The 18,639-nt window shown below is 41.8% G+C and overlaps 4 protein-coding genes and 1 non-coding gene across 6 annotated transcripts; 3 read left to right on the top strand and 2 right to left on the bottom strand.

Moving 5' to 3' along the window:
- Positions 1 to 904: 904 nt before the first annotated feature.
- LOC140783573 (receptor-like protein kinase 7) lies at positions 905 to 4,399 on the top strand. Its single transcript, XM_073130491.1, has 2 exons — positions 905 to 3,659; positions 3,773 to 4,399. The coding sequence occupies exons 1-2, from the start codon at positions 1,058 to 1,060 to the stop codon at positions 4,147 to 4,149; spliced, it is 2,979 nt and encodes a 992-aa protein (XP_072986592.1). The 5' UTR covers positions 905 to 1,057; the 3' UTR covers positions 4,150 to 4,399.
- Positions 4,400 to 6,180: 1,781 nt separating this feature from the next.
- On the top strand, positions 6,181 to 8,640 carry LOC140783572 (tubulin alpha-1 chain-like). 2 transcript variants are annotated; one of them, XM_073130490.1, is made up of 5 exons: positions 6,247 to 6,474; positions 6,951 to 7,185; positions 7,281 to 7,651; positions 7,741 to 8,199; positions 8,285 to 8,640. In XM_073130490.1, exons 1-5 carry the CDS (start codon positions 6,382 to 6,384, stop codon positions 8,435 to 8,437), a joined length of 1,311 nt encoding a protein of 436 aa, XP_072986591.1. In that variant the 5' UTR covers positions 6,247 to 6,381; the 3' UTR covers positions 8,438 to 8,640. The 2 variants fall into 2 exon arrangements, with proteins under 2 accessions (XP_072986590.1, XP_072986591.1); XM_073130489.1 differs by having other exon boundaries at positions 6,181 to 6,474; positions 7,741 to 8,640.
- A 361-nt stretch (positions 8,641 to 9,001) lies between these two features.
- On the bottom strand, positions 9,002 to 9,075 carry TRNAT-AGU (transfer RNA threonine (anticodon AGU)). The gene has a single exon. It is a non-coding gene; the product is annotated as a tRNA-Thr (tRNA).
- A 1,003-nt stretch (positions 9,076 to 10,078) lies between these two features.
- Positions 10,079 to 13,265, top strand: LOC140783532 (amino acid permease 6-like). The gene is made up of 7 exons (XM_073130438.1): positions 10,079 to 10,184; positions 10,254 to 10,487; positions 10,585 to 10,678; positions 10,764 to 10,978; positions 11,077 to 11,219; positions 12,408 to 12,635; positions 12,846 to 13,265. The coding sequence occupies exons 1-7, from the start codon at positions 10,079 to 10,081 to the stop codon at positions 13,263 to 13,265; spliced, it is 1,440 nt and encodes a 479-aa protein (XP_072986539.1).
- Positions 13,266 to 13,677: 412 nt separating this feature from the next.
- LOC140783228 (pyruvate kinase isozyme A, chloroplastic-like) lies at positions 13,678 to 18,110 on the bottom strand. The gene is made up of 7 exons (XM_073130025.1): positions 17,497 to 18,110; positions 17,180 to 17,267; positions 16,893 to 17,083; positions 16,101 to 16,219; positions 15,649 to 15,892; positions 14,600 to 14,834; positions 13,678 to 14,212 (listed from the first exon to the last, which is right to left on the bottom strand). Exons 1-7 carry the CDS (start codon positions 17,950 to 17,952, stop codon positions 13,878 to 13,880), a joined length of 1,668 nt encoding a protein of 555 aa, XP_072986126.1. The 5' UTR covers positions 17,953 to 18,110; the 3' UTR covers positions 13,678 to 13,877.
- Positions 18,111 to 18,639: the final 529 nt, after the last annotated feature.

Here is an 18,639-nt window from a genome sequence, read left to right as displayed (position 1 = left end):
ATTTATTTTATAAATTTATAATATTAAGTTTAAAGTTATGAAATTTGTAATAATAAAATATTTTATAATATTAATCCTAGTAAATAATAATATATTTAGGGTTTTAAAATCTTTGAGAAAGAGAGAGTCTAGTCTGATCGATTAGCTTAGGCTAAAATATAATTTCACGATGAGCATCAGTACAAGCTGAGTCAATAAGTTTCGACTTGATTATATATATATATATAATGTGGAAAATTCAAAGCAAGCTTAGTTTGAGCTTGATTTAAACTTAGGTTAAGCCTCAATATTTCTTAACAAGAAGGTTTAAAATAAGCTTGTACTAAAAATAAATTAATTTAAATTTAATAGTTTAGGTCCGGTTTGAAATTAATTTGAAGCCGAAGCATGATTACACCCTACAAGATGTTTTAAATATTTTTATTTTAACCACTACATATTGTCAGTTGAAAATTTAAAGAAGATGCTGCACCTATAGGTGCGACAAATAATTAGTCCAGCAAATCAATATTAACAATCCTTTCCTGAGATAATTTATATCTATTCTCCAATTAGTACAAACGACTAGAAGCTTATTAGTCAAAATTTACTCCAATTAGTACAAACGACTAGAAGCTTATTAGTCAAAATTTACTCCAATTAGTCCTACTAATCTCACTAAATTACTTCAATTAGTCCAAAAAGAAATTTCCCAGAAGCTTAGGTCCTATTACGCACGAGCCCAAATCCACGTGTGTCTCCAGCGTCACTTTAAATAAAGTCGTCAGGGCCCCGAGATAAAAGTCAAACCCGGCGGCTATCTGTGATCACACAGCCCGGTTCATCTCCCCCACTAGCTGACAACTATCCAACCTAACATTTAGACCACCCATCCTCACAAAGTGGGCTGGCTCTCTTAGGCCCCACCGAGATACACGAGATAAAGGAACAAACCTCAAAGTCTTTTACTTCTCCTTCTAATGCTCTAATCCAAGCTCATATGCTGCAGTTTGTTGAAGTATCCTTCAAATTTTAGCAAAGAAAAGAAAAGAAAAGCAGAAAAATAAGAAGAAAAAAAATGCACCTCCTCTTTCTCCTCCTCTGCTTGTTCTCGGGATTAATCGAAGGTAGCACGGGTTCCGAGGTCCAGTTCCTTCTCGATCTCAGGAACTCTCTCGGTATCACCAACTCTTCGCACGGCTTCGGTTCCTGGTTTTCCGAAAACTCCCCGTGCAACTTCTCCGGTGTCCTCTGCGACTCCAATGGCTCCGTCTCCAAGATCGACCTCTACGACAGGGGCATCTCGGGAAATAACATCCCCTTCGACTCCCTCTGCCAGCTCCCCTCCCTCACCAAGCTCTCCCTCGGATCCAATCACCTCTCCGGTCCTCTCACCGCCGACATCCGGAACTGCACCTCCCTCCTCTATCTCAACCTCGCCTTCAACCGCTTCTCTGGGGCCGTCCCCGACCTCTCCCCTCTTAGAAACCTCCAAGTGTTGAACATCTCGACTAACTACTTCACCGGCCCCTTTCCGTGGGATTCGCTCAGTAACCTCACCGAGCTGCTGATCCTAAGCCTCGGCGACAACGGATACGAGCGGAGCCCGTTCCCGAAAGTGCTCGTGAAGCTCACTAAGTTATACTGGCTTTACCTTTCGGTTACTAACCTCGAAGGCGAGATCCCGTCCTCCATCGCTAATCTTACCAAGCTCCGAGATTTGGAGTTCTCGGATAACTTTCTCAGCGGTCAGATACCGCCCGAGATATCGAAGCTGACGAAGTTGACCCAGCTCGAGTTCTACAACAATTCGTTCACCGGGAAATTACCGACCGGTTTCGGGAACCTCTCCGAGCTTGCCTACTTCGATGCTTCGATGAACTACTTGGAAGGCGATCTCTCTGAGCTCCGATTTCTCAAGAAGTTGGTATCGCTTCAGTTATTCTATAACGATTTCTCCGGCGAGATTCCAGCGGAGTTCGGCGATTTCAGATACCTCGTAAACCTCTCGCTTTACTCGAACCGGCTATCCGGGAAGTTGCCGGAGAAGATCGGGAGCTGGTCGGAGTTCAACTTCATCGACGTGTCGACGAACTTCTTGACCGGGCCGATCCCGCCGGATATGTGTAATATGGGGACGATGAAGAAGCTGCTGATGCTCGAGAATAAATTCTCCGGAGAGATCCCGGCAAGCTACGCGAAGTGTTCGACGCTGGAGCGGCTTCGAGTGAGCAATAACTCGCTCTCCGGCGTGGTTCCCGCCGGGATATGGAGCTTGCCTAATGTCAACATCATCGATCTCGCCGTGAATGGGTTCACGGGCCCGGTCGGTGCCGGCATCGGCGAGGCGAAGTCGCTGTACCAGCTGTTCCTTGCTAACAACCATTTCTCCGGTGAGTTGCCGACGGAGATTTCTCAAGCCGTTTCCCTCGTGTCAATCGATGCGTCGTTCAATGAGCTCTCTGGCAGTATCCCAGCGACGATTGGCGCCTTGAAGAGTGTCGTCAGTATCGATCTCGAGGGTAATTCGATCTCCGGCGCGATTCCCTACTCCATCGGAGATTGCGATTCCCTCAACACTATCAACCTCGCGAAAAACAACCTCTCCGGAGTTATTCCGGCGAGCCTCGGTGGGCTACCTAGGCTGAATTCTCTCGATCTTTCCGGTAACGACCTCTCCGGCGAGATCCCGGCGAGCCTCGCCTCTTTAAAACTAAGTTTCCTTAACCTTTCGGACAATAGCCTCGCCGGCGTGGTCCCGGCGGCTCTCTCCATCGACGCCTACTCAGCGAGCTTCTCCGGCAATCCGGACCTCTGCATCAACGGCAACGCGCGCTTCCTCCGGCGATGTTCTCCGTCCGACAGCGGGTCGTCGGACAAGCTCCGGGTAGTCCTCACCTGCCTCATCGTCGGCGCCACCCTCCTCCTCGCCTCTCTCGCCCTCCTCGTCTATCTAAAGAGGCGCCGATCCTATGACGACGCGAGGGATCGATCCGCTCCTAAGAAGAGCGACTCCTGGGATCTCAAGTCCTTCCGGATCCTAACCTTCGACGAGGACGAGATCCTCAAGTCCATCAAGCAAGAGAACATCATCGGCTCCGGCGCCTCGGGGAACGTGTACCGCGTCCATCTTGCCAGCGGTAAGGTCGTCGCCGTCAAGCACATCTGGAACTCTCCGGCCCCTACGTGGGCCGGGGCCGGGGCCGGAGCCGGGTCGGCAACGTCGGCGATGCTGGCGACGGCGGCACCGCGGCGGCTGTCCTCGATGCGGTGCCGAGAGTTCGACGCGGAGGTGGGGACGCTGAGCTCGATCCGCCACGTCAACGTGGTCAAGCTCTACTGCAGCATCACGAGCGAGGACTCGAGCCTCCTCGTCTACGAGCACCTCCCCAACGGCAACCTCTGGGAAAGGCTGCACACGACCGCCGGCGACAAGCTTGGGGGCTTGGATTGGGACACGAGGTACGAGATAGCGGTGGGATCGGCGAAAGGATTGGAATACCTCCACCACGGCTGCGACCGCCCCATCCTGCATCGAGATGTGAAATCCAGCAACATACTCCTCGATGAGTACTTTAAACCGCGGATCGCCGACTTCGGCCTCGCTAAGATCCTCCACTCTGCTCCTAGAGATTCCTCCACCCACGTCATCGCCGGCACCCACGGCTATATCGCTCCAGGTACGGTTACCAATTATATTTCCTTAATTTCCTTATCTCGATTTGTTTTTTTTTTTCAAAAAAAAAAAAACCTTTCTAGCATCGCTAATTGATAAACTATTTTGGTGATACAGAGTATGCGTACACATATAAGGTGACCGAGAGGAGCGATGTGTACAGCTTCGGAGTTGTATTGATGGAGCTAGTGACAGGAAGGAAGCCAATAGAGGCCGAATACGGCGAGAATAAGGATATCGTATACTGGATATCACGGATGATAGATAGCAGGGAGAGGGTAATGGGGTTGATAGACAGGAGGATAACAGAGCAGTGGGCACTGGAGGAGGCGGTGAAAGTTCTGAGAGTTGCGGTTTTGTGCACCGCAAGGTTGCCCGCGATGAGGCCGTCGATGAGGACGGTGGTGCAGATGCTGGAGGAGGCCGCGAGCGGCCGGCCATTTGCGGTTGCTGACGGCGAGGATGAGAAGGTTGAGGTCAAGCTAATGCCATGAATGCCAAATTTGATCGGAGAGATGGAAGAGTGCCTCTTCTGAATACTGGCGCCAATTGGCCGTCTTGGTTTTGGTTTGGTAGTTTGTATATTAGCAGAGTATCTCCGCGGCTTTGCCTTTTTGACATACTCGATCCCCTCGTATACGTGGGATAGCATCAGATGGAATCACGGAAGGATACTTGTTATTATTCCCTACAGCGTGCATCACCTTATATGCTAGGAATGAATAACACATGAGCTTTTATATATGCGCAGTTATGTTTCATGCATGTTCTATTAAAATGTTCCACATCCCAAATATTCATATTCAGAGCTTGTTTGAGTTAAAACTTTGGATTCCAACTCCGGATCTGATGTATTAATTTGAGCTGGAAATGCCTACTAATGCGAGTTTTTCGCACAATTCAACTTAATCTCAGATTGTGTAGATAAGACAAAACATTTGTCCGAGAATGGAGGCGTCTAACCTTTTCTTCGATTTTTATTTCGAATCACAAACACCCGTAGGATCCGACATATATGGCCCAACACTTGGCTTACTTATCAATTGATTAGATTAGCGTCAGAAAGATATAGATCTAAGCTTTGTAGCCATTCGCCCGCAATTTCTGGCCCAAGCCTTTGGTGGGACCAACGTCGGGGAGTATCTTTCTCGGAAGTAGTCTAGTTCAACTGTTCAAATACTCGTCTTTATTACCCACCGGGTCATGGATTTAATTTCCGCATGAATAGTATGCATAATATTTTTTAGAAAAATTCATTAAATTAATAATTGGTCGCAGTATGAGTTTACTGTGATTTTATTGTTCAGGAGTTCATAATTAAAAAAAAAAGGAGCCTTCTTATAACTGAAAATACATAGAAGATGCATATGATATATTTTCGCACATAGGTCAGTGACTTTGGCCTGCTATTGCTTCTTAAGTAGGAGAGTTGCGATTTATTATTTAAAATATATATGTATGAGGTCTAAGTGTCTTGTGTACTAGAAGTACTAGGTATGAATTTGATAGTTGTAAAATCATATTAGTATCCATTTTGTTTTCCGAATATATACGCTGATTGTCTGGGTATAGATACAAATTCTGAGATCAAGACCGATGAAAACAAATCTTCTTTCACATCCAATGAAACTCAAACGTTAAACTAAATCATATCAAATTAAAAGGACTGACAATAGCGTTCAGGCTTGTACTTGGGCTTAGCGGGCCTAACCTTACCCATCTTAGAAATATGGGTCTAGCCTATAATATATATTTGGATTCAACGTTGGGCCGAATCCTTATCTGCAACTCCTGGCCCAGTGTACGAGTGGCAAATGGGTCAGGTTAAACGGGTTAGGTAACCCGAATGAGATCTATTAAACAAGCATTGTTATATCTTTCTCGTCCTCTTAAACATCGCTGGCTGCATCTGATGAACAGAACAAAACTGAGGACAGAGCATAGCATTCGAAAAGTCATCATGGTATTGGGCCGGCCTTAGCACTACATTTCAATTGCACGTCAGGTTGTCGGGTACATAGATTGGCTGTCGTGTCGCGCACTCGTGCTCAAAGAGACAATGCGATATGCATTTGTTCAGAGAGGAGCCTAACACTACCTCTACCGTGTTATGGGTTCATGTTGAGGGATAAATTAGGAAAAAGGAACTTACGTGGTCTTTTTTTATTTTTTTATTTTGAAATAAATTTAAATTATTATGTTTAGAAAAATTTAGAGGAAAAAATAGAGAAAAGAGAGATGAGAGGTGGAGGAGGAGAACGAGGAGGTGGAGGATACTTGTACAAGTTTTCTCATGTCACCTTCGGACGGGTTAACACTAGTTTGGCAAAGAGTTTTAGAATAAAAAGTGATCTATTACGGATAAACCCTCAACCAGATGTCCCTATAAGACTACAGTCGTAAGGGCAATTTAGTCATTCGACTGTGGAGAGGCGAGCGTTCTTAAAATCAGAAAATCGAAATTGGGCGGCAAAACTCCCTCCAATTGGAACACGTTAACCATGGTTACGTTACCGTGACAGGCCAACGGTTTAATCACGGTTAACTCCCCTGGCTAAAAATGAAAACCCTAACCCTTCCACCCTGCCCCCCTCTCTATAAAAGAGAACAACCGAGGCGACGACCCAAGGGCCAAGGCATCGGAAAGCGTCTTAGTAAACGCTTTCCTTCCTATCTTGATCACCTCCGTCTCCTTCCTTCGTTCTCTTCCTCTTTTTGCTGACAAGATGAGAGAGTGTATCTCGATCCACATCGGCCAGGCCGGTATCCAGGTCGGGAATGCGTGCTGGGAACTTTACTGCCTCGAGCACGGCATCCAGGTTCGATCTCTTGATCTCTTCTCTACATCTCCTCATTTTGATGTTGTTTTTCGTGATCTGATCAGTTTATTGTCAGATCCGGGTTATTTCCTTGTAAAAGTAGTAGATCTATCCAATGCGCGGTATTCTATCATGAATAGATCTCTAGATCTCGTGGTGTTTTACTTTTCACGTTCAGATCGGGCCTCTGAAAGCGTCTTGACCACTGGATCTGCTACTCATAGATCCAATTGCTCTTCATTTTTTAGAATTTTGTAAGCCTTTAGAGCGCTGGATCTGGAGAATCCAAATGTTACTGCCCCATAGTTCGTTACTTATATTCGATTTTATTTCTACTTACCAAGAGGTAGATCCACCTGATCGAGTTGTATTCAACCGTATTATTGGATCTTATTTCTACTTATTCTCTGTATCCATTTTAATTAGAAGATATGATTTTGGTGTTGTTATTTAAGTAACAATTATATTCTTTACAGCCTGATGGCCAAATGCCAAGTGATAAGACCGTAGGAGGAGGTGACGATGCATTCAACACCTTCTTCAGTGAGACTGGTGCTGGAAAGCACGTCCCTCGTGCCGTTTTCGTTGATCTAGAACCCACTGTGATTGATGAGGTGAGAACTGGAACTTATCGTCAACTCTTCCACCCAGAGCAGCTCATCAGCGGCAAGGAGGATGCTGCCAATAACTTCGCCCGTGGTCACTACACCAGTAATTTCCCTTTCCTCTGCTCTGATACTTTATCTTGGCCGCAGATTATAACAATCTCATTTGGTTGTGCATTTTTTGATGTTGTGTTATTGCAGTTGGCAAAGAGATCGTAGATCTCTGTCTTGATCGGATCAGGAAGCTCGCTGATAACTGCACTGGCCTGCAAGGCTTCCTTGTTTTTAATGCCGTTGGTGGAGGAACTGGATCAGGCCTTGGATCTCTCCTCCTCGAGCGTCTGTCAGTGGACTATGGCAAGAAGTCGAAGCTCGGCTTCACTGTCTACCCGTCGCCTCAGGTCTCCACCTCAGTCGTCGAGCCCTACAACAGTGTCCTGTCCACCCACTCGCTTCTAGAGCACACTGATGTCTCCATACTTCTTGACAATGAGGCCATCTACGATATCTGTAGGCGTTCTCTCGATATCGAGCGGCCAACCTACACTAACCTCAACCGTCTTGTTTCTCAGGTCGGGCGCTACTTCCTAGTTAATGCCCCAAGCCTACAATATTTTGCAACTTCGATAGTTCTATAAATGATGTTGGTTGGCTAATGCAGGTTATCTCATCTCTGACTGCCTCTTTGAGGTTTGACGGTGCCCTGAACGTTGATGTCACCGAATTCCAAACCAACCTTGTCCCCTACCCTAGGATTCACTTCATGCTTTCCTCCTATGCTCCGGTCATCTCTGCAGAGAAGGCCTACCACGAGCAGCTCTCTGTCGCTGAGATCACAAACAGTGCTTTCGAGCCTTCTTCCATGATGGCAAAATGTGATCCCCGCCATGGCAAGTACATGGCCTGCTGCCTGATGTACCGTGGGGATGTTGTGCCCAAGGACGTCAACGCTGCGGTTGGCACCATCAAGACCAAGCGCACCATTCAGTTTGTCGACTGGTGCCCGACTGGCTTCAAGTGTGGCATCAACTACCAGCCTCCAACCGTAGTGCCCGGTGGTGATCTTGCCAAGGTGCAGCGAGCCGTCTGCATGATCTCTAACTCCACTAGCGTGGCTGAGGTGTTCTCCCGAATTGACCACAAGTTTGATCTCATGTATGCCAAGCGTGCCTTTGTTCACTGGTATGTCGGTGAGGGTATGGAAGAAGGTGAGTTCTCAGAGGCCCGAGAGGATCTTGCTGCGCTTGAGAAGGATTATGAGGAAGTTGGTGCAGAGTCTGCTGAGGGCGAAGATGGCGACGAAGGTGATGAGTACTGAGAGAGCTGTTCGTTGGACGATGAACTACTATGTCAGTTGAACGAGGTTCCAGTTCTTTAGGTTTATGCTTGTGTTTGTGTTGTTTGACTTGTTCCGATTTGTGTTTGTCTTTGAGCTTTTGAATCATTCTCTGGATGTTTTAATCCTTCAGTTTGGGTAATCTACTGTATCTTTTATAAGAATTTGTCGGCCCCGTGGTTGACACATGAATTTGCTGAGGTCTAGCGAATTTGTTATCTTTCATATCTGAGCTACTTGCTAATTGAAACGACGATCTTATCGTTGCATGTAATGCATTAGCTTAATTTCTTACTGGAACTTAAAAAAGCGGTAATATTTCACTAAGATTAATTACAACAAAACATCTAGCGAACGATAGAGGCAACGAAAGTTCTGCAAGGTAGAACGAGAAAAATTTATTCTAATTTAATGAATACTTAAATACTAAATAAACAATAACTTTTTTAATATTACTCTATTCATATTTATTTCTTCTCTTCTCTTCTTTTCAATATAATATTTTTATAATTATTAGTTATTAATTTACTTGAACGCTAAAGAAAATCTCTGGGAACGAAAATGTCGCTTATAATAGGTCAGATAATGCTTTCGTTGAGAGTTGAACTCAAGACCTCCCGCTTACTAAACGGGTGCTCTAACCAACTGAGCTACGAAAGCTAGTTTATAATTTCATTATCTGATTAAAATGATAACCCAATCTTAGCGCCAAATATATGCAGTAATATAGATCAATTCCCAATTGGAGCAGGCCTTACATACTGCTATTTATGCAGCTACAGTTCAAATTCAATATTACTAGTTCCAACTTGACCTTGCCTTCTTGAAATGAGACGAAGTATATGTATCATATCATGTCTGCGTCTGATTGAGTGATATTATCCCGCAAAAGCTTTATAAAAATTCTATAAACACTTTAGCTGTAGCATGCATCATCCCATCTATTGATACTACCAAAAGTTAATAAATTAACACTGTTATCTTCTTTTTTGTTTTCTTGAATGTTTGTAAGCATAGCATTATTTTTCCCATTCTTTATCTAGTCAGGAACATCTTCTTCTATAGTGGTCTAGCGGACTCTGTGACCTTTACTTCTCTTATAGGGCATATAGAGGAATTATATAATAGCATATATATCCAAGTAATTGCTAAAAGTAATATATGCTACTCTAATTGAGAGGATGGAGGACCTTTTCACGTTCTGATTTCTTACTAGCGATGAATATATTGAATGGCATGTACTTGGATGGGGGCTTCTCAGCCCAGTTTGTGCATATTTTGGAATTTTTTTTTGTAACTGTGGCAATGAATTAATCAAAAGATTTGCTGCTTTCCTTTTTGAAAAAAATAATGCTCAAATTAGGTCCATAGGGTATCTTATTTTACTCAAAGGAATTTATTTTGTAGATAACGTGAGTTGACTTAACTAAATGCCAACCAAAAACATCAACTCTCAAGCACTACATTTATACCAATGCATGGATTGGCGATGGTTGGTGCTAGATTCCTTGTACTAAGTTACAACGGTCGACTGCTTCTCTCTTATCCGTATTCCTCTCTACAGGAAACAAGTAAATGCCAACAAAATCTACATTGAACCTTACTCTGGAATTGTTATATAGACATATTGCCATACACACATCACCATCTCGGAGAAAAGAAAATGGCAGCAGAGAGGCAGGAGGATAACAGACAGGCAGCCCTAGAGATACCCCAAGGCTGCGAGCCTCAGATCGACGTCGACGATGATGGCCGCGATAAGCGAACAGGTCTTACATTCTTCTTCTATATTACTATGAGGTTGATAACTTTGATAAATTCGATGTGTATATATGCAGGGACACTGTTCACTGCGAGTGCTCACATCATAACTGCTGTGATTGGATCTGGAGTGCTTTCGCTGGCTTGGGCCTTTGCTCAACTGGGATGGTTGTTTGGTCCTGCAGTTCTCATAGCTTTCTCTATCATCACTTGGTTTTGCTCCAGTCTTCTTGCAGATTGTTACAGATCTCCTGATCCAGTGCATGGCAAGAGGAATTATACCTATGGGGATGCTGTAAAAGCATACTTAGGTACATAAAGAACAATTGTTCTTCTATGCATTGTTATTTTTCTTTTTCTTTTTTGTGCATATTGTCTTCTACTTTTGATTTCAATTCCTTCCTTCAGGTGTTGGCAAACATAGATTTTGTTCATTAGCCCAGTATGTGAATCTGGTTGGATGCACCGTTGGCTACACCATAACAACAGCCATCAGTATGGGGTGAGTAACTAAGTTATAAGTTCATATAATTATTACCTAATTTTTTTTTTTTTGTTTGGGTTCCTTTTCTTTTCAATGTGATCAGGGCCATCAAAAGGTCTCATTGCTTCCATCGCAACGGCCACGAGGCGGCTTGCGAAGAATCCAACACTGCCAATATGATCATCTTTGCAGGCATTGAGATAGTCTTATCTCAGTTGCCAAACTTTCACAAGATATGGTGGCTATCCATTGTGGCAGCTCTTATGTCTATTGCTTATTCAACCATTGGACTTGCGCTCTCCATTGCAAAAATTGCAGGTTATAACAACATGATGACCATGGAAACTAGTTGTATCTGGGCATTGCAAATTTGCAATCTTTAAGCTTACAAAATGCTTCGATTTGTGGGATTACAGAAGGTGGAGATGTGAGGACAACACTCACAGGAGTTACAGTAGGAGTGGATGTTTCTGCCAGTGAGAAGATGTGGAGAATGTTTCAGTCCATTGGAAACATAGCTTTTGCGTACACTTACTCCAATGTTCTCATTGAGATTCAGGTAAGAGTTATGGTTTCATTTATGACAAAAACCTCACATTAAGTATGAGCAGTGATTCCTATAATATAAAGTAATGTTTCATGTTCTGGAAAGAATATAAACTTTTGTATGAATTTTAGGTAACAAGATAAATGCCATTTATTGCAAGGCGTCATTGAATCAACACGCTTTTATTCCCATGTCTAGAGTGAATATTCTCTAATTTTGGTAGGAAGTATAGTGGGAAATTTTGCATGGTTTGAAATTTTGTCGTGTATGTTGTTGACTCGAATCCAACTTGGATGATTTAGGTTTGGCCTCTCATCCAATCTAAAATATGTTTAGATTTTGAACTAGTTCTGATTTGAATCCAACTTATGCTTAATCCAATATCAACCTCATTATTTATATCCTATCTAATCTCGTATAAATAAATAATTTCTACCTCTAAATAACCCCATAACATTTATTTGGAACTTCCACACTGTGAGCTCATCCCCTACTTTGCCCTTTGACCTGCCACTAAAGAATATCAGCAACAGCAGCAGACGAGATCTATTCGATCTTTGTTTGCAAGAGCTACTCAATCTTCTTCGGTTTCTCTCCTAATCCCTTCGATTAGATCTACTCTTTTCTCTCCATCTTCATCGTTGGTCGGTCTTTCCTAATGCCCTGAGATCGGGGTTGAGGTCTTAGCAATCTTTTCCTTCTTTTTTTAACTTCTAGATACTATATGTTTCAGTATTTTTTTTCAACAAATATACTAATCACATCATCGTTTATTTAGAAAAGAATACTGATATGATTCAATACTTTACTTTTGCTTACAGTAAAATGTTCTCTTAATAGGAGTCAATGAATAACGCTCCAAATGATTAGATGGGCTTATGTTATATTATTATTTTCTATGTATGACATATGATAAGAAAAATAAATGCTAAGTGTCACACATATATTGAGGCTCAGCGGCTGAACACAAGTGGTCATGGTTCAAGTCAACAATACCATCCAACTCTTGAGCCCACGTAGAGTAGACAGGAGGCTCGTGTACTATTTTTTTTTTGGGTGCATTATATATATATATATATATATATAGAGAGAGAGAGAGAGAGAGAGAGAGAGAGAGAGAGAGAGAGAGAGAGAGAGAGAGATTAGCTTTACTGAACCCTTGCAGTATATATTAGGCAGCCGCTAACTAAACTTTTGCAGGATACTCTCAAATCAAGTCCCCCAGAGAACAAGGTGATGAAGAAGGCCTCCTTGATAGGGGTCAGTACCACAACAATTTTCTACTTGCTCTGTGCTGTCTTAGGATACGCTGCATTTGGAAACAAAGCTCCTGGTAACTTTCTAACTGGATTTGGCTTCTATGAACCATTCTGGCTCATCGACATCGGAAACATCTGCGTTGCTATCCATCTCATTGGAGCTTACCAGGTACTCTTAATCTGTCAATAAAAAGTAATGGGAGCTAAAAACTTTTAACAAGAAGTGTGTCTATAAAAAGCTCCGATAGAGCAACGATTATTTACACTTTGCCTAAATAATCATAAGGAACAAAGATCCGAGTACATAACAGTCAAATTACTTTTATGCAAGAATCTGTCAATATATATCACACTACATGACAGTCAAATTACCTTGCAGGTGTTCTGCCAACCTATCTTCCACTTTGCCGAGAGATGGGCCTGCAGACGTTGGCCTGATAACTCTTTTCTGACAGCTGAACAAATCGTTGACATTCCTTTGATAGGAGAATTGCCATTCAGTTTCTTTCGCTTGATCTGGAGAACACTGTATGTCATTTTGACAGCACTTGTGGCGATGATCTTCCCGTTCTTTAATGATGTTCTTGGCTTGATCGGAGCTGTCTCGTTCTGGCCATTGACGATGTATTTTCCAATGGAGATGCACATGGCACAGGCTAAGATTCGCAAATTCTCTGTGAGATGGACATGGTTGAATGTCCTAAGCTGTGTTGGCGTAGTAGTGTCTGTTGCTGCTGTTTGTGGGTCTATGCAGGGCCTAATTCAAGATCTTGCAAACTATAGGCCATTCAATGTTTAACTCCTAAGCAGAGGTGAAGAAGGCAAGGCAAAGCTTTCCGGATAGGAATGGAGATATAACTGGATATCTCTTGATTGAGCATGTACTTAGGTTTTCAAATAATGTAAGGTCGATCAAACAGTATACATGAATTGACATTGACGGCAAAATTACTTCATATCCTAATATCTGGGGAAGTAAAGGAGATTTACGCCATATACTTATCCAACCTCGGTGAATGGATAAGTTGTCAAACTATTTGAAGAAAACTACGGTAAGCCCATACTTTGAAGCACCTTCCACCTTCCCACCGACTCTCACCTCTTAATAAAGGGCTCCCCTTTCATTTGACTCCAAATAACTAACTCTTAACACTTTAATTAATCAACAGGAGATAATTATTAATTCTCGGAAGCTAGTAAGAAAAATGAGCTATAAAATGTCATACAAGGATCTATTATTATGCAGAAGCTTTACAATCGTAGATATTGGATTCAGGAGCAATACAAGCATCAAGAACAAACTTAACAGTATATTGTGCAACAAAATACAACAATCTCAGTGCACTCAGAATCCTTAAATACAAATTAATAGAGTAAATATTTATGCTATTTAATAACTATATAAGATATCCTAAGATACAGTCCTGACCTGAATTGATTGAAACACAGATGGTGCAGCACATGGCCTGTTCAAATCCGAGTCAGAAACCACCAGGACAACATCTCCAGACTTTAAAGTACCCCTGGACTTCATAAGGCTCATTGTTTGCTTAATGTTATCTCCGATATCATTTGATAGTGGAAGTTCAAGTGGGAAGACTCCCCAATACAAATTCATATTCTTTCTAGCATTGGCATCATCTGTGAATGCAAAAATTGGAGGGTTCGGCAGATTGCGAGATAGTAGTGATGCCATGTGACCATGCTTTGTGAACACAAAAATGGCGTCCACACAAAGGTTGTTAGCTGCAAACAAAATATGAACTCAATTCACAAGTTAAGGAAAAAAAGCAAGACAAAAAGAATAGGGAGAGAGGTAAATGGGTAATAAATTAAGCCACAAGCATTTAACTACAGAGTTCATCTGATGTCATGAAAAATTTGCTAGCAACTCTCATACCATATCAGAAGTAATCAAGAAATTCTATCAATTTTCCCATCATGTGGAAGCTGATAATGCAAGTCCTGTCAACTTCAATAAGCATATCATGATGATCCTAACATATTCACAATATGTGGAGTTGAAAGAAAATCTAACTTGGTATTTTACCTAAAGTATACTGGCATACAGTCCATGAATTCATGCTCAACATAGAACTAATTAAGAGGAAAATTCGAACACAGACTACATACCCATTTCTCCAGCACAGAAACAAATCTGCTCAGCAATCCGGTCAGGCAAAGAGACTGACAATTGATCTTGTGATAGAATGCTTTGCCTATTTTCTTCACGTGTCCACATTTCCATTCTTCCACTAGACATGCGCAAGATAGATAGGGCCTTTTCTGCATGTGATCCAATTGCTGACTCAGCTGACAACATTAGAGCATCAGTATACTGCCGTACAGCTTCAGAAACATCTGCAACCTTGTTAAAGGACAAGGAAACATCATTGAAGGAAAATGAGGGAAAGGTCAATAAGAGATAAATGGCTAGCACTAGAGGAATAAGAGGTGAAAACAGTCGGATAAAATTTAAAAGGAGGTCTTACATTTTTGTGAGTAAGTTGAGTTGTATGATGAGTGTTAGCAGGGAATGCAAGTCCATGCATGCATATCCATACTAAGTAGTGAAAGTCCTTCCTGTTAATCTTAATACCCAAAAGCTCTGCTAAACTAAAAAAACAAAATATTCATCTCTCATTTCTATAATCTAGACCATCCATATGTAGACAGTTCTATTTTCATTAAAACTCCGAAATTGCAGCAGCGCAGAAGAAGATGCAAAGCTGCAACCTGTCTGGAAACAGTAGCAATTGTTGTTGAAAACGAAAATAAACCTACCGTATGTTATCTATGGTGAATAATTTGTAGGAACCTCAAAGATCACATTTTTGGCTGATCTAGATTGTGGGTGTTGCATGCTAATCAAAATACAGAAAGAAAGGCCAAGATAAATTATGGTTATAATGATCAGAAGGATTACTAAATTTTATGGATTAATAACAATGGTGGACCATAGATTAGTCTGAAGACTCTGAACAAGTTCAAATGAAGATCGGGGAGGAGCAGATAGAATAACTAAAAAGGAAATAGAATAGCTCAGACTCCATCAGAGCAAGGGTGGTCAAGAGATTGGTGCAGAGTGAGAATCAGGTAAGAGTTTTCTTTTCCGCGTTTAGACCTATATCTAGGAACAACATTATCTTTGGCCATAGAAAAATATGTGAGACAAGAAGTACCTCAGCACGCGTTGGAGTTGGATATTCAACCATTGATTCAAGAAGATGAGAAGCAATTATAACAGGTTTGTTCAGCTGCCTACAGAGATGAGTAATCTCTTGTTGGATGGCCGGGATCTGCTCAATAGGAATCTGAACTCCAAGATCACCACGCGCCACCATTACTCCATCTGATGCCTCTACAATGTCTTTCAGATTCCTCAGAGACTCCAAGCTCTCAATTTTAGCAAACACTTTAACATAGCTATACCATAAGCAGATGTCTCATAAAAAAGATAAAAGGATAATTGAAGAGAGGCTCCATTCTCCTATTTAACTGAGAATAGATGTAAGATCATGTTTGTGTTTCCACGTGTGTACTTTAAACTATTAAAGAGAGGCCTTTAATAAAAATCAACCTTCCCTAATATAAGAGAAGCATAAAAATGACTTTAAACTATTTCTTTGCTTACTCTAATGATCTTCTGGAAAGATAGTTCTTCAGATGCTTGATATCTTTATCATCTTTCACAAGTGAGATGGCAATGCAATCAACTCCCTCTCCTATTCCAAATTCAATGTCAGCCCAGTCCTACAAGTTAAATATATTTATTTTGAAAATGAAACATGACAAGAATCTTTTGTAAAGTAGATCATACAGTTGAGAAAAAGGATAAACTGAATGTCCACAATGACATCATAGAAAGCCTCATTACCTAATTAAGGAGAAAGTAGAAAATTTTGAAGTCTCCATAATTAAAATTTGTGATGTCACAATAAGCAACTTTCACAATAATTATTTATAACTGATGTATAATGATAACTTCAGATGCCTAACCTGACTAGAAGCCTTTTGTAAAATTCGAGAAATTAGTTAATGAATTTTGTCAAGGTAAATTGCAAGATAACAGAAAAGAATGAAGCTAAATTTTCCTGTCAGTTGCAACAGGCAATGGGGTCATATAAAACCACCCTGACATAAATTTCAATTGCAACAGGCAGTGTGAGTTGTAGTATGCTGCGTACAACATGAATTAAGGATAACGCATGCCTCATGCAAAATAAGTCCAGTAGGGGTTACAGTAACACCAGAAAGTTTCTAGTTAAAATATGCATCTAACAATATCATAAGCCCTTCATATGTTAACTCTGAATGTTTGACAGATAGCAACAAAAGGTGCTAGCAGAGCATTTAACTGAATAAAAACTTCTTTAGCATGAGATTTAAGGATAAATATGACATCAAACTGAATTCATAGCCTGACCTTTATTGATAAGGTCGGGAGCAAAAAATTCCTATTAACAAGTTCCCCATTCCTCCAGAATGACAATTTGGCTCGAGGCAGAAGCAGACCTGGATCGGTGCACTTACAACGTAAGTCATTACCAACCTTCTCCACAACTTCAAAGGCCGCCATTCCACCATCTATGACAAGTTCATCACCCTCTATAATGCCTACATATATGCATTTCAAAATCATAAGAAGATAAGAAGCATCAAACACTCCAATTCCGAACAACCAACTCATGAATTCCAAATGTATATTCTGACCTTCAGAAAACCCTTCAAAGTTGATTTGAATTGTAAATGGGGGTGAATTTTCGAACTTATTTGTAGTAAATAGCCATTCAGAACCATCCTGTAGGTGTCAAAACATTAATAAGCACCAATCGAGCTGCAACAAATTCAATATAATCAAAGAAAATTTCCAAACAAGAACATATTGTTATCAATGCTAGAAAGGAATTCCAACAGAAGTTTCAAGTGCCAAAAAGAATTGAACCAGATCTACTCCCAAACACGACTTCGAGTTTACAGCACCAAAAAATCTCAAATTGGCAACTTTAAGTGGAGAGAAAGATCAACACCTCAGCTTTAACAGTCGAAGAACTCCCATGGTCGACCATGATCAACTGACCCCCTTCCGTGTCCATCATGAGCGATAAGCAGAACCCCTTCTCCTGATTCAACTTCTTGACAGCCCTGATCACGCCGCGATGCCACTCCCTCGTGTTATGGCACATGTTGAGCCGCGCCACGGTCATCCCTCCGCGCGCAAGCCGCTCCAGATCCGAATCCGAGCAGCACGCAGGACCGACCGTGCACACCAGCTTCGTCTTCCTCAGCCCCATGAAGCCCTTCTCCTTCAGCTCCGCCTCCGACACCGCATCGAACGCGAACCGGGAAGGAATCGGGGCCAGATCCGCCGGGAGAGACGACGAACGGACACCGATTCGAACCCTAACCCTAGGGTTCGAACCGATGCGACGGGGAGGGGAGAAGGCTCCGGTGGGGGTAAGCGAAGAGAGTAGAGAAGAAGCCATTGGATTGGGAGGAAGTAATGATTCGCGTCGATAGGGTTTTCAGATAGCGAGCGTTTGGGGTCTCCGCCTACGAGTCGATGATTCCAATGGGAGTTGGGACTCCATGTACGACAGCGTACGGAGAAACTGAGGGTGGGCATCACAGGAGGGAAGGAAACAACGAATTAAACGAAACAGCTGGGTTTAACGGTCACCAAACTTTGAACAATATATTCCCGCCTCCACACCCCCTTTGACTTCTACCAGGTTGCTGTTCCCCTGACCTGCTTTCCTGGTGTTTGGGTAAGTGATAAATATTTTCCGTAAGAAATTTTAAATATAAGAATTAAAAGGGAATTTAATAAAGGATACTATGTGAAAAACATTTCTTTTGGATTGATTTAATTTATCTTGTTTGGATAGTTTAGAACATTTTGGGGGAAAATTTAGAAAAAGAGAGAATAGAATGAGGGAGAGAGAAAGGAAAAGAAAAGGGGTGAGAGTGAATTTTCTTTTTTCCCTTTTCTTTTAATTTTTTTTAATCCAAACACCCAAGTAGGGAATAAATTTCTATTCTTCTTAATGTTCTAAAGCTTTGTTTGGGTAAAGAATAAAAACTTCATAGATAGTGTTAATACTTAATTTTTTATCTATAATTTAGAGAAGAGCTATGTTTCTTACATTTGACCGTAATACTAGCATTGAAGG

This window comes from Typha latifolia, chromosome 3 (genome assembly GCF_019914945.1).
Source record: "Typha latifolia isolate L0001 chromosome 3, TyphaL0001v2, whole genome shotgun sequence".
NCBI lineage: Eukaryota > Viridiplantae > Streptophyta > Magnoliopsida > Poales > Typhaceae > Typha > Typha latifolia.
The sequence above is the reverse complement of the archived record's forward strand: the minus strand, read 5'-3'. Positions and strand labels throughout refer to the sequence as shown.

What these genes read in the sequence shown, in the direction of transcription:
- LOC140783573 (XM_073130491.1), top strand. Translation starts at nt 1,058, where the DNA reads ATGCACCTCCTCTTTCTCCTCCTCTGCTTGTTCTCGGGATTAATCGAA. An exon ending in CCACGGCTATATCGCTCCAG is followed by an intron (nt 3,660 to 3,772) that starts GTACGGTTACCA and finishes TTGGTGATACAG; the next exon opens with AGTATGCGTACACATATAAG.
- LOC140783572 (XM_073130489.1), top strand. Translation starts at nt 6,382, where the DNA reads ATGAGAGAGTGTATCTCGATCCACATCGGCCAGGCCGGTATCCAGGTC. An exon ending in GCCTCGAGCACGGCATCCAG is followed by an intron (nt 6,475 to 6,950) that starts GTTCGATCTCTT and finishes TATTCTTTACAG; the next exon opens with CCTGATGGCCAAATGCCAAG. An exon ending in CGCCCGTGGTCACTACACCA is followed by an intron (nt 7,186 to 7,280) that starts GTAATTTCCCTT and finishes GTGTTATTGCAG; the next exon opens with TTGGCAAAGAGATCGTAGAT.
- LOC140783532 (XM_073130438.1), top strand. Translation starts at nt 10,079, where the DNA reads ATGGCAGCAGAGAGGCAGGAGGATAACAGACAGGCAGCCCTAGAGATA. An exon ending in CTCCATTGCAAAAATTGCAG is followed by an intron (nt 10,979 to 11,076) that starts GTTATAACAACA and finishes GTGGGATTACAG; the next exon opens with AAGGTGGAGATGTGAGGACA. An exon ending in ATGTTCTCATTGAGATTCAG is followed by an intron (nt 11,220 to 12,407) that starts GTAAGAGTTATG and finishes AAACTTTTGCAG; the next exon opens with GATACTCTCAAATCAAGTCC.
- LOC140783228 (XM_073130025.1), bottom strand. Translation starts at nt 17,952, where the DNA reads ATGGCTTCTTCTCTACTCTCTTCGCTTACCCCCACCGGAGCCTTCTCC. An exon ending in CTTTCCAGAAGATCATTAGA is followed by an intron (nt 15,893 to 16,100) that starts GTAAGCAAAGAA and finishes CTTATGGTATAG; the next exon opens with CTATGTTAAAGTGTTTGCTA. An exon ending in CAACTCCAACGCGTGCTGAG is followed by an intron (nt 14,835 to 15,648) that starts GTACTTCTTGTC and finishes TCCTTTAACAAG; the next exon opens with GTTGCAGATGTTTCTGAAGC.